At 38.7% G+C, this 15,178-nt stretch overlaps 1 protein-coding gene across 1 annotated transcript; it reads left to right on the forward strand.

Annotated features, from left to right (window-relative positions):
• The first annotated feature begins 9,132 nt into the window (after nt 1–9,132).
• On the forward strand, nt 9,133–14,573 carry UBQLN2 (ubiquilin 2). The gene has a single exon (XM_055339088.1). The coding sequence runs from the start codon at nt 9,406–9,408 to the stop codon at nt 11,275–11,277; it is 1,872 nt and encodes a 623-aa protein (XP_055195063.1). The 5' UTR covers nt 9,133–9,405; the 3' UTR covers nt 11,278–14,573.
• The last annotated feature ends 605 nt before the right edge of the window (nt 14,574–15,178 follow it).

A 15,178-nucleotide genomic window follows, 5' to 3' on the forward strand; every position in this document is an offset into this window, starting at 1 on the left:
GATTTATCCCCAGGACACAAGGTTGGTTCAACACTCGTAAAACAATCAATGTGATTCATCATATCAGCAAGAGAAAAACCAAGAACCATATGATCCTCTCATTAGATGCAGAGAAAGCATTTGACAAAATACAGCATCCATTCCTGATCAAAACTCTTCAGAGTGTAGGGATAGAGGGAACATTCCTCGACATCTTAAAAGCCATCTACGAAAGCCCACAGCAAATATCATTCTCAATGGGGAAGCACTGGGAGCCTTTCCCCTAAGATCAGGAACCAGACAGGGATGTCCACTCTCACCACTGCTATTCAACATAGTATTGGAAGTCCTAGCCTCAGCAATCAGACAACAAAAAGACATTAAAGGCATTCAAATTGGCAAAGAAGAAGTCAAACTCTCCCTCTTCGCCGATGACATGATACTCTACATAGAAAACCCAAAAGCCTCCACCCCAAGATTGCTAGAACTCATACAGCAATTTGGTAGCGTGGCAGGATACAAAATCAATGCCCAGAAATCAATGGCATTTCTATACACTAACAATGAGACGGAAGAAACTGAATTTACGGAGTCAATCCCATTTACAATTGCACCCAAAAGCATAAGATACCTAGGAATAAACCTAACCAAAGAGGTAAAAGATCTATACCCTAAAACTATAGAACACTTCTGAAAGAAATTGAGGAAGACACAAAGAGATGGAAAAATATTCCATGCTCATGGATTGGCAGAATTAATCTTGTGAAAATGTCAATGCTACCCAGGGCAATTTACACGTTCAATGCAATCCCTATCAAAATACCATGGACTTTTTTCAGAGACTTAGAACAAATTATTGTAAGATTTGTGTGGAATCAGAAAAGACCCCGAATAGCCAGGGGAATTTTAAAAAAGAAAACCATAGCTGGGGGCATCACAATGCCAGATTTCAGGTTGTACTACAAAGCTGTGGTCATCAAGACAGTGTGGTACTGGCACAAAAACAGACACATAGACCAATGGAACAGAATAGAGAATCCAGAAATGGACCCTGAACTTTATGGTCAACTAATATTCGATAAAGGAGGAAAGACGATCCACTGGAAGAAAGACAGTCTCTTCAATAAATGGTGCTGGGAAAATTGGACATCCACATGCAGAAGAATGAAACTAGACCACTCTCTTGCACCATACACAAAGATAAACTCAAAATGGATGAAAGATTTAAATGTGAGACAAGACTCCATCAAAATCCTAGAGGAGAACACAGGCAACACCCTTTTTGAACTTGGCCACAGTAACTTCTTGCAAGATACATCCACGAAAACAAAAGAAACAAAAGCAAAAATGAACTATTGGGACTTCATCAAGATAAGAAGCTTTTGCACAGCAAAGGATACAGTCAACAAAACTCAAAGACAACCTACAGAATGGGAGAAGATATTTGCAAATAACATATCAGATAAAGGGCTAGTTTCCAAAATCTATAAAGAACTAATTAAACTCAACACCAAAGAAACAAACAATCCAATCATGAAATGGGCAAAAGACATGAAGAGAAATATCACAGAGGAAGACATAGACATGGCCAACATGCACATGAGAAAATGCTCTGGATCACTTGCCATCAGGGAAATACAAGTCAAAACCACAATGAGATACCACCTCACACCAGTGAGAATGGGGAAAATTAACAAGGCAGGAAACAACAAATGTTGGAGAGGATGCGGAGAAAAGGGAGCCCTCTTACACTGTTGGTGGGAATGTGAACTGGTGCAGCCACTCTGGAAAACTGTGTGGAGGTTCCTCAAAGAATTAAAAATAGACCTGCCCTACGACCCAGCAATTGCACTGTTAGGGATTTACCCCGAAGATTCAGATGCAATGAAACGCCGGGGCACCTGCACCCCGATGTTTCTAGCAGCCATGTCCACAATAGCCAAACTGTGGAAGGAGCCTCGGTGCCCATCGAAAGATGAATGGATAAAGAAGATGTGGTTTATGTATACAATGGAATATTACTCAGCCATTAGAAACAACAAATACCCACCATTTGCTTCAACGTGGATGGAACTGGAGGGTATTATGCTGAGTGAAGTAAGTCAATCGGAGAAGGACAAACAGTGTATGTTCTCACTTATTTGGGGAATATGAATAATAGTGAAGGGGAATATAAGGGAAGGGAGAAGAAATGTGTGGGAGATATCAGAAAGGGACACAGAACATAAAGACTTCTAACTCTGGGAAATGAACTAGGGGTGGTGGAAGGGGAGGAGGGCGGGGGGTGGGGGTGAATGGGTGACGGGCACGGAGGGGGACACTTGACGGGATGAGCACTGGGTGTTATTCTGTATGTTGGTAAATTGAACACCAATAAAAATTAATTTATAATAAAAAAAATAAAATAAAATAATGAGTTAACCATTAAAAAAAAAATAATAAGATTTGTGTGGAATCAGAAAAGACCCCGAATAGCCAGGGGAATTTTAAAAAAGAAAACCATATCTGGGGGCATCACAATGCCAGATTTCACGTTGTACTACAAAGCTGTGGTCATCAAGACAGTGTGGTACTGGCACAAAAACAGACACATAGATCAATGGAACAGAATAGAGAACCCAGAAGTGGACCCTCAACTTTATGGTCAACTGATATTCGATAAAGGAGGAAAGACTATCCACTGGAAGTAAGACAGTCTCTTCAATGAATGGTGCTGGGAAAATTGGACATCCACATGCAGAAGAATGAAACTAGACCACTCTCTTGCACCATACACAAAGATAAACTCAAAATGGATGAAAGATCTCAATGTGAGACAAGATTCCATCAAAATCCTAGAGGAGAACACAGGCAACACCCTTTTTGAACTCGGCCACAGTAACTTCTTGCAAGATACATCCACGAAAGCAAAAGAAACAAAAGCAAAAATGAACTATTGGGACTTCATCAAGATAAGAAGCTTTTGCACAGCAAAGGATACAGTCAACAAAACTCAAAGACAACCTACAGAATGGGAGAAGATATTTGCAAATAACATATCAGATAAAGGGCTAGTTTCCAAAATCTATAAAGAACTTATTAAACTCAACACCAAAGAAACAAACAATCCAATCATGAAATGGGCAAAAGACATGAAGAGAAATCTCACAGAGGAAGACATAGACATGGCCAACATGCACATGAGAAAATGCTCTGCACCACTTGCCATCAGGGAAATACAAATCAAAACCACAATGAGATACCACCTCACACCAGTGAGAATGGGGAAAATTAACAAGGCAGGAAACAACAAATGTTGGAGAGGATGCGGAGAAAAGGGAAGACTCTTACACTGTTGGTGGGAATGTGAACTGGTGCACGCCATTCTGGAAAACTGTGTGGAGGTTCCTCAAGGAATTAAAAATAGACCTGCCATACGACCCAGCAATTGCACTGTTAGGGATTTACCCCAAAGATTCAGATGCAATGAAACGTCGGGACACCTGCACCCCGATGTTTCTAGCAGCCATGTCCACAATAGCCAAACTGTGGAAGGAGCCTCGGTGTCCATCGAAAGATGAATGGATAAAGAAGATGTGGTTTATGTATACAATGGAATATTACTCAGCCATTAGAAACGACAAATACCCACCATTTGCTTCAACGTGGATGGAACTGGAGGGTATTATGCTGAGTGAAGTAAGTCAATCGGAGAAGGACAAACAGTGTATGTTCTCATTCATTTGGGGCATATGAATAATAGTGAAAGGGAATATAAGGGAAGGGAGAAGAAATGTGTGGGAAATATCAGAAAGGGACACAGAACATAAAGAGTCCTAACTCTGGGAAATGAACTAGGGGTGGTGGAAGGGGAGGAGGGCGGGGGGTGGGGGTGAATGGGTGACGGGCACTGAGGGGGACACTTGACGGGATGAACACTGGGTGTTATTTTGTATGTTGGTAAATTGTACACCAATAAAAATTAATTTATTAAAAAAAAAGAAAGGGAGAGATCAACCTATGCTCTACTGAAAATTTTTTTGCTCCTGGATAAGTGGTTGAGCCTCTTTGTGGCTTGACTGCTCAGTAAATAAACTAAGATGAATAAAAAATAAAATAAAATAAAATAAAAAAATAAAAATAAAAAAATTTTATTTTTATTTTTCTGTTAATTCATTAATGTTTGCTTTTACCATTTTGTACCCAGTACCCTGCTTCCTTCTTTTTTCTGTTTTCTTTTCATTTGAATGTCTAACTCATTTATTTTCACTCCTTATTTTCTGGTAATTAAGATGTTAAAGTATATAAATTTGCCTCTGATATCCTTCCCATTGCACCTGATGTTTCAAATATCATTAAACTGGAGTTTGAAAAGAAGGCACTTTTGAGCACCAGTTATTCTGGTAGGTTGGAGTGGGGCCTAGAAATCTGTATTTTGACAAGCTCCTCAGACAACACTTAGGGAAATCCCTTCATAATTATTGATGTGTATGTTGTTGTTTTTCTAAATGCACTCTAATAAGATCTTTGATTTTCACTTTGTCCCATAAGTGTTTAATTCTGTTTTAATTATCAAGTGTTTGAGGTTTTCATTATTATATTATATATTTTATTATTATATATTATTATATATTATTTCATTATTTATATCTATTTTTGATCTATTGAGATCATAGAAGATGCCATGATATATTTTTTAAAAATAAGCTCCATCGGAATATAAAAAATAGTGAAAGGGAATAGATGAGAAAGGAGAAAAAATGAGTGGAAAATATCAGAAAGGGAGACAGAACATGAGAGACTCCTAACTCTGGGAAATGAACTAGGGGTGATGGAAGGGGAGGTGGGTGGGGGTGGGGGTGACTGGGTGACAGACACTGAGGGGGGCACTTGATGAGATGAGCACTGGGTGTTATTCTATATGTTGGCAAATTGAACACCAATAAAAAATAATTTAAAATAAATAAATAAATAAATAAATAAATAAATAAATAAATAAATAAATAAAATAAGCTCCATGCCCAATGTGGGGCTTGAACTCACAACCCCAAGACCATTACTGAATCAGCCAGGTGACCCATCCATGATATTTTCTTAATTTTTCTCTATATTTTAAGAAAATTAAACATCCAAAAAATATAATGATATTAAACAAATAATCATATTCCCACCACCAAAAATTTACTTTCTATTTTGCCATATTTGCTTCCATTTTAAAGATGAAATACATATTTATAGATTTAATTCAATTTCCTTTTAATAACTATGTTCTATTTAGTCTTCCTCATGAGTGTAAGTTTGTTAGGAATGATTCTAGCGTATATCCAATAGTTTCACATACATACATCTATGCATGCATTTATAGAATGCATCTATAAATACCATGGAGTGTTGTATTAATTAAGTTTTTGAGATATACATATTAATATATGTAGATCTACTTCATTCTTCTTTTGTATTCTATTAATCATAATGTATTTATTTAAAATTTTATTTAGGGATCCCTGGGTGGCGCGGCGGTTTGGCGCCTGCCTTTGGCCCAGGTCGCGATCCTGGAGACCTGGGATCGAATCCCATGTCGGGCTCCCGGTGCATGGAGCCTGCTTCTCCCTCGGCCTGTGTCTCTGCCCCCCTCTCTCTCTCTCTGTGTGTGTGACTATCTTGAATAAATAAAAATTAAAAGAAAAATTAAAAAATAAAATAAAATTTTATTTAAATTCCAGTTAGTTAATATATAAAGTAGTATTACTTTCAGGTGTATAATATAGTGATTGAGCATTCCCATACAACACTACACAAGCATGCTCCTTAATCTGAATCACCTATTTCACCTATCCTTTTACCCACCAACAACCATCAGCCTGTTCTCTACAGTTAAGCCTGTCTCTCAGCTTGCCTCTCTCTCATTTTCCCCCTTTGCACATTTGCTTTGTCCCCCAAACTCCACCTATGAGTGAAGTCATATGGCACTTTTCCTTTACTGACTGACTTTGCTTAGCATAATCCCACTAGCTCGATCCACATCATTGGAGATGGCAAGACTTCATTCTTTTTTAATGGCTGAGTTATATATGCATACATATAATATATGATATATAATATAAATGTACATATTATATGCTGTATACATACATATGTATATATATGTATATAATACATATGTTATATACATATAATATAACTCAGTCATAAATTGAGGAATATAATTGAGCCATATAATTGAGGTATCTTCATACCTTTTTCCACAGTGGCTGCACCAGTTTGCATTCCTACCAACAATGCAGGCAAGAGGGTTTCCCTTTTTTCACATGCTCACCAATATCATTTGTGTCTTGTGTTGTTAATGTTAGCCATTCTGGCAGGTGTAAGGTGCTATAACATTGTAGTTTTTTTTCTTTTTTTTTTTTGTATATTCCTCTGATGATCAGCAATGTTCAGCATTTTTTCATGTGCCTGTTGGCCATCTATATATCTTCTTTGGACAAATGTCTATTCATATCTTCTACCCGTTTTTAATTGGATTGTTCAAAGTGGATTAAAGACCTAAATGTGAGACCTGAAACCATAAAAATCCTAGAAGTGAACACAGGCAGTAACTTCTTTGACATCAGCCATAACAACTTCTTTCTAGATAGGTCTCCTGAGGCAAAGGAAACAAAAGTAAAAATAAACTATTGGGATGCCAACAAAATAAAAAGCTTCTGCACAGTAAAGGAAACAATCCACAAAATTAAAATGCAACCCATGGTATGGGAGAAAATATTTGCAAATGAGTATCTGATAAAGGATTAGTATCCAAAATATATAAAGAACTTATAAAAACACCCAAAAAACCCAAATAACCCAATCAATCATACTATATAAATCCATTCCCCTATTGATAGATATCATATAGATATATATTTTTTCTTATCTTGAGATTTATTAAGATATTTGCAGCATAATGACTTTCAAGTGCTGTTAAATGTCAGCTAGATATGTTATAGAAATTCATATTAAATCTGAAATTAGGGATGTTTGGGTGGCTCAGTGGTTGAGCATCTGCCTTTGGCTCGGTGTGAACCCGCAGTCTGGAGATTGAGTCCCACGTTGGTTTCCTACCTGGGCCGGTTCACCCCTCCTTAGGCAACCTGGTGGTCCCCCACTCCCGGGAGGTCACCATATTGATGCCGAACTTAGTGCGGACACCCGATCGGCATAGCGCACTACAGCCCAGAACTCCTGGGCTCAAGCCATCCTCCTGCCTCAGCCTCCCGAGTAGCTGAGACTACAGGTGCGCGCCACCGCGCCCGGCCCACGTTGGTTTCCTGCATGGAACCTGCCTCTTCCTCTGCCTATGTCTCTGCCTCTCTCTCTCCGTCTCTCATGAATAAATAAATAAAATCTTTTTTAAAAATCTGAAATTGTTTTATTATTCAAGTGCTATGTCTATTTATTTCTTTATCTTAATTGAATTATGTAAATATCTTAATGTCTGCCACCAAAATTGTGTTCTCATCAATTGCATCCTTTAGTATCTCCAAAAATGCCTTCTGATTTTTAAAAACTTCTAAATGTGCTGCATTCTTTTTAAAAGTTATCAGAAAAATTTAAAATTTATTTTTAAAATGAAAGCATAATTTCATAATTTCAGCACTAAGTAATATCCACAATTAATATATCAGTGCATAGTGTTCCAGATTTCTATTTGCACACACACTTAAAGAGAATTTACCTATACAAACTGTTTAAAAATAGTTTTAAATAAAAATATATTTATTGTATCTTTTGGTCTTTTGGTATTGAAACATATCCTTGAATAATTTCTAACTATGCAGAAATATACAAAGCTGAAAGTGAAAATACTACTATTTCCCTATAACTACTATTTATTTCATTTTTTAAAAAGATTTTATTTTTTTAATTTATTCATGAGAGACACAGAGAGAGGCAGAGACATAGGCAGAGGGAGAAGCAGGCTCCCTGTAAGGAACCCAATGCAGAACTTGATCCTAGAACCCTGGGATCATGCCCTTAGCAGAAGAAGGCAGATACTCAACTGCTGAGCTACCCAGGGATCCCTATTTAATGCATATCTTTATACTTTATATCAGGTGAATTAATCACCGATTTTTTACACAAAGTAAATAGTATTTTATTATGTGGTAATATCATAATATATTTTATCAACCCTGTGTAAGCACACTAATTATCTTTATTTTTTTTATTTTTTAAAGATTTTATTTATTTATTCATGAGAGACAGAGAGAGAGAGGAGAGACACAGGCAGAGAGAAGCAGGCTCCTTGCAGGGATCCCGACAGGGGACTGGATCCTGGCACCTCACGCCCTGAGCCAAAGGCAAACGCTCAACTGCTGAGCCACCCAGGCATCCCTGATTATCTTTAAAAATAATTTTAAGATGCTGCAGTGCATATACATTTTATACATATATATTTTTGCATCCTTATCTAGTTACTTTCATAGAAGTGTCTAAAGAAGGCATTTCTAAATAAAAATGGAAATATTTAAAATGTTGATACATATTTTCAAATTGCCTTACACTTATAACAATTTACACTTCAACTGATAAGAGTGCATTTTCTCAGCTCACTGATGATAAGGTTTATCATTATTTTCCTTTTTCCAATATGATAAAGCAGAAGTAGAATCTCACTATCTTAATTGAATTTCTTTGATTACTAGTAAGCTTAAGCATCCATTTTTATGCTCACTGGCCATTTGGGTTTCTTTTGTAAAATGCATGCTCTGGCCCAGTCTGCTCCCCTTCCCCCACTCTGGCTGTTAGTCTTTTCCTTTTGCTTAGTCAGAGTTCTTTTTCATTTTTCGTCTTTTACATGGGGTGAGTTTGATTCAGGCTTTCATCCTTTCTTGCCTGACAGACTTTATATATATTTTTATATATAATATATTCTACATGGGTCTTTTAATATCCTCAGAAGCTAGCTCCTTTTCTCTCTCCCTTCCTCCTTCCCTCTCTTTTGTCTTCTCTGTTCTCTTTGTTTCTTTCTGTCTTTATTTTTCTCTCTCTCCCTCTTTATTTTTTCCAGTACAGAAGTTTTTAATTTTGAACGAGTCGAATCTGTCATTTTCGGCCTGGCGCCGCGTCAGCAGAGGGGGCGGGGAGGAGAGCGCGGAACTGGGGGAGGGGACAGGGCGGGGAGGAGCGGGCCGAGCAGCTGCAGGAGTTGCTGGGAGCGCGCGCGGTGTGATCACTCGGCGTCGGAGGAGGCCCAGAGACCTGAACGCAGACGCTTCTCCCGCGGCCTACAGCGTCTTCTCCCCACCGAAGGACCAGGAAACCGCAGTTTTCATCACAGAGGTACCGTGCTCTGCGCTCCACGCCCGGCTCAGCCTGCTGTGGCGGCGCCTCCTTCCTTCCTTCTTCCCTCGCTCTCTTTCTCGCCCGCCCGCGCCTTCTCTGTCTGCCTGCGTCACCGCGGCCGCCATGGCTGAGAACGGCGAGAGTAGCGGCCCCCCGCGCCCCTCCCGCGGCCCTGCCGCGGCCCAAGGCCCTGCCTCTGCCCCGGCCGAGCCCAAAATCATCAAAGTTACTGTGAAGACCCCCAAAGAGAAAGAGGAGTTCGCGGTGCCCGAGAATAGCTCAGTCCAGCAGTTTAAGGAAGCGATTTCAAAACGCTTCAAATCCCAAACCGACCAGCTAGTGTTGATTTTTGCCGGAAAAATCTTAAAAGATCAAGATACCTTGATTCAGCATGGCATCCATGATGGACTGACTGTTCATCTTGTAATTAAAAGCCAGAACCGACCTCAGGGCCAGTCCACACAGCCTAGTAATGCCGCGGGAACTAATACTACCTCCGCGTCGACTCCCAGGAGTAACTCCACATCTATTTCCACAAATAGCAACCCGTTTGGGCTGGGGAGCTTAGGAGGACTTGCAGGCCTTAGCAGCCTGGGCTTGAGCTCGACCAACTTCTCTGAGCTCCAGAACCAGATGCAGCAGCAGCTCCTGTCCAGCCCTGAGATGATGATTCAAATCATGGAAAATCCCTTTGTTCAGAGCATGCTTTCAAATCCCGATCTAATGAGGCAGCTCATTATGGCCAATCCACAGATGCAGCAATTGATTCAGAGAAACCCAGAAATCAGTCACCTGCTCAACAACCCAGATATAATGAGACAGACCCTCGAAATTGCCAGGAATCCAGCCATGATGCAAGAGATGATGAGAAATCAAGATTTGGCTCTCAGCAATCTTGAAAGCATCCCAGGTGGCTACAATGCTCTACGACGCATGTACACTGATATTCAAGAACCCATGCTGAATGCTGCACAAGAGCAGTTTGGGGGTAATCCATTTGCCTCGGTGGGAAGCAGTTCCACCTCTGGGGAAGGTACACAACCTTCCCGCACAGAAAATCGAGATCCACTACCCAATCCATGGGCACCACCACCGGCTACCCAGAGTTCTGCAACCACCAGCACAACCTCCAGCAGTGGCAGTGGCTCTGGCAGTAGCTCCAGCAGTGCTACTGGGAACACCGTGGCTGCAGCCAACTATGTTGCCAGCATCTTCAGTACCCCAGGAATGCAGAGCTTGCTGCAACAGATAACTGAAAACCCTCAACTGATCCAGAATATGCTGTCTGCACCCTACATGAGAAGCATGATGCAGTCGCTGAGCCAGAATCCAGATTTAGCTGCACAGATGATGCTGAATAGCCCGGTGTTTACTGCAAATCCTCAGTTGCAGGAGCAGATGCGTCCACAGCTCCCAGCTTTCCTGCAGCAGATGCAGAATCCAGACACACTATCAGCCATGTCAAACCCAAGAGCAATGCAGGCTTTAATGCAGATCCAGCAGGGGCTACAGACATTAGCCACTGAAGCTCCTGGCCTCATTCCAAGCTTCACTCCAGGTGTGGGGGTAGGGGTGCTGGGAACCGCTATAGGCCCTGTAGGCCCAGTCACACCCATAGGCCCCATAGGCCCCATAGTCCCATTTACTCCCATAGGCCCCATTGGGCCCATAGGACCCACCGGCCCTGCAGGCCCTGGCTCTACTGGCTCTGGAGGCCCCCCTGGGCCCACTGTTTCTAGCTCTACACCCACCGAAACCACTAGCCCAACATCAGAATCTGGACCCAACCAGCAGTTCATTCAGCAAATGGTGCAGGCTCTGGCTGGGGCAAGTCCTCCACAGCTGTCGAATCCAGAAGTCAGATTTCAGCAACAACTGGAACAGCTCAACGCAATGGGGTTCTTAAACCGTGAGGCAAACTTGCAGGCTCTAATAGCAACAGGAGGCGACATCAATGCTGCCATTGAAAGGCTGCTGGGCTCCCAGCCATCCTAATTACATTTCTGTACCTTGAAAAAAATGTATCTTATTTTTGATAATGGCTCTTAAATCTTTAAACACACACAAAAACATGCTTTACTTTCATTTTGATTCTTTTAAATCTGTCTAGTTATAAGTCTAATATGCATTTTAAGGTGGAGTCCATTCTTCTGTCCCTCCTTCCTGTATCTGCCCTTCCTGCCTGCCTGCCTGCCTTCTTTCCTCCCTCCCTCTCTCTATCCCTTTTCCCTTCCTTCCTTCCTTCCTTCCTTCCTTCCTTCCTTCCTTCCTTCCTTCTCTGTTTTGAATGGTGGTAATTGTAATCAATGCTGTTTCACTCAAAGGTGTTGCATGCAAACACTTCTCTTTATTCTGCATTTATTGTGATTTTTGGAAACCGGTATCAGCCTTCACTGTTAAGTGGATAAGTTTTGTCCTACAGATGTCCAATTTATTTGCATTTTAAACATTAGCCTATAATAGTAATTTAATGTAGAATTAAAATATTAAAAACAAGCAAATTATTTGAAGTTCTCCAATTTGTGGTACAATATTGCTTATTGTGACTTTGGCATGTTTTTGCTAGCAAAATGCTGTAAGATTTATACCATTATTTGCTCTTTTTGCTATGTTTTACACAGTACAGTAAGCACAATTGGAACTGTACATCTAGAATTATTACAACAGAATCTAAGCAGAATATGTGTAACCAAAATAAGAAAGAATATAAGAATTATTTCTGGAGCTAGGTATATGTCTCACAGTTTTGTAGAATCTTACAGCATCTTTGATAAATTCAGTGAAAATGTTGGCTAGGCAAGTTCAGTTAAAATATAGTAGAAATGTTTATCCTGGTATTTCTAAGTATACATTTAATTGTACAGAAAACTTACAGTGTGACATTGTGTCAACATTTTCAAATTAACTGTATATGACCGTAATTTTTGTGCAGCCTGAAGGATCAGTGTAGTAATGCCAGGAAAGTGCTTTTTACATAAGACTTCCTTCTCAGCTTTTCCCATAAAGAGACCCTAATAAGCATTTTGATCTGTAATTGGAAATGTAACTTTCACTGAAAAGTGTCATGTGATGTTTGCATTACTTTTACCTGCTATGTATAAAGGAAACTGTATCTTTTGACTCTATCAGTTATTTCTCTTGTGCATAGGGAAAAATGCATTAAAAATGGCTAAAAAAATAAAAAAGTTAAAAATGGATAAATCTTTTCTTTTTTGCCTTCTGGCTCTAGGATCATGTTTAGCAGGATTGCCCTACCTGAAGATTATATAAATCTTATCCTGTATTTCTCTAATTTTTATGGTTTTGTTAAAAAAAAATACCATTGCCCTATTTGAAACTTTCTGATGTATGGGTTTAGGTATTCTAACTTTTTTTTTCCCCAAAGGATTAGTCAATTGTTAGCCAATATTTGTCTTGTCCACCCCCGATTTGATATGTCATGAATATACTTATGTATATAAATACATATATATGTATATGTATGTACATATATTAGTGTGTGTATATACATATACATACACACACCCACACTCTTACGTGTTTCAGTGCTCTTTAGTACCACTGAATATTGTAGTCCCAGTCTACCAGCCTGTAGTTACTAAGTTAGAAATATTACTTCATATCTGTTTGGGTAAGTCCTATTGATCTTTTCAGTTTTTATTTTTCAGTTTTCTGGCGATTCTGACATGTTTATTTTAGCAGATTAACTTTACAGTTAATAGCCCCCCTTAAATAAAATTTGGTTGCTGTTGTCTTAAATTGATGGTAAGAACTACAGAATTGCAATGCTTTCCAGAGATGTGATATGTTGCCTCATTTTTAAAAAAGTGTTTTGGGATCCCTGGATGGCGCAGCGGTTTGGCGCCTGCCTTTGGCCCAGGGCGCGATCCTGGAGACCCGTGATCGAATCCCACATCGGGCTCCCAGTGCATGGAGCCTGCTTCTCCCTCTGCCTGTGTCTCTGCCTCTCTCTCTGTGTGTGTGACTATCATAAAAAAATAAAAAAAAGGAAGAAAGTGTTGTGTTTAAAAAAAAATAAAAAAGTTTTATGTCCTTCAAGAAAGTTTTATGTATTTAAGTCCTATATAATTTATGATAAATATATTCCGAGGACAGACATACAGGAAACAATACTGTGATTCGTATTCAGTGTGGTTCCTATTTGGTCATTTTTGTTATATAGGGGAAGAATATATTTTCATAAGTTTAAGCTGGCAGTTTACTGAAATTTATTAAATTTAGGAGATATTCAGTTGATCCTTTGAGTTATTCCTGGTAAGCAATCATATCAATTATAACTTAAAATAATATGTTTTCTTTCTTTTCAAAATTTATAAAATAGTTTCTGACTGCATGGATTAATAAACACTTTCAGAACAGTGCTAAATAATAAAAGTGGTAGTGACATTCTCATTTCTTATTTTAACAATACTTAGATATTTAACTGTTTGCTATAACAATTCTAAATTGCATTTTTCAAAATAAGCATTCCTTCTAATAAAACTCTGTGAATGTTTCGTATTGTTACTTTTAAGATCCTTTGCTCTATCTCACTATTTAGATAGATCTTTTACTTACATGCTTAATTTTATAAGATTATGCATTGGTTGTTTGGAAACCAGTGATTCACTAAGTTATGCAGATGTTCCAAATGTTGACACATTTCATTAATAACTCATATTCACAGTCATATTAATATAAAAAATAAAATAAGCATTCTTTAGGAAATGGTCAAATGATTTTGCAAAATGCTGTCTGTATACTATAGCTTTCCTTAGTCATTCTGCAATAAATATTGACTAGTGTTATTTTTTTAAAGGAGTATGTTCTTTAGTTTAAAAGAATAATAACTAACTTTGATTCAGCGTTTCCCCAAGAAATACCTTTTTTTAATTTTAAACACATCTAATAACATTTGGCCTATCCATGTTCCTTAGAACACCAAATTAGGAAATGGTGATTTATTATTTCAGTGCTATATGTTATTGGTTGGTTGAGATAATTACAAAGTCTGCCATAATAAACTTAATAACTTTAATGACGTGGATGATTTTATAGGGAAATAAATACCAGAATAAGACATTGGCATAGAAAATAGCAATGAATCAATAGCCATAGGAAGACTAATGCCTGAGTCCTGGCTCAGACAATTTGGCAGGTAAATTTCTTTTAAAGAGTCAAGGAATGGAATCCTTTAATTACCCTTGCCAAATATTTATCTACTTTTTACACTTGATCTTAACCAAAAAGCTAAGAAGTGATAGATCTATTTCTTGATACTTTTTGTTTTCTCCCTGAAAAGATCTAGGTCTTAAAATTATTTTTTTCTTTCTAATTCATTAATTTTTATTTATAACATTATTGGCTCTCAGTTGTTCTTTATCTCTTACATGTTGTGATACTATCTTAGAAGTTCTTTTTATGGGTTCTTTTTTTGTTTTGGGTTTTCTTCATCTACTGTTAATTCATAGTTTATCTACTTATTCATTATTGAATCATGAAAGGTATATCCTGACTTGCTGTTTCTGTCCCTCCAATAAAAGTGGGGCATTTCTTACATGATTATACTGTTTATTTGGTTGTCACTCTTTCCCTAAAATTATACTGGACGGCTGGATGGTATAAGTGTACATCGCTGGCTCTGTGATCCGGAATGATGAGGTAATGGAGAGGGAAGCAGGGTCAGGGGCAATTCTAGCAGAAGTTCACCCCACGACAGCTTTCTACACTTGCTCTTTTGGCCTCTACTTGAGTTATGTGGTATCATATATACTCTCACCACTTCTGTGGGGCAAGGGAGTAGATGCACAACATTGAAACAAACCTTGCTGATTCATTAAAGAGGACTCTTGCATCAGGTCTCACTATGTTTATTCAGAAGCCATTATCAGAGATT

The sequence above is a fragment of the Nyctereutes procyonoides genome, unplaced genomic scaffold (genome assembly GCF_905146905.1).
Source record: "Nyctereutes procyonoides isolate TBG_1078 unplaced genomic scaffold, NYPRO_anot_genome, whole genome shotgun sequence".
In the NCBI taxonomy this organism is placed as follows: Eukaryota; Metazoa; Chordata; class Mammalia; order Carnivora; family Canidae; genus Nyctereutes; species Nyctereutes procyonoides.

Excerpts from the sequence above, each read along its gene's own strand:
- UBQLN2 (XM_055339088.1), top strand. The coding sequence starts at position 9,406 with ATGGCTGAGAACGGCGAGAGTAGCGGCCCCCCGCGCCCCTCCCGCGGC.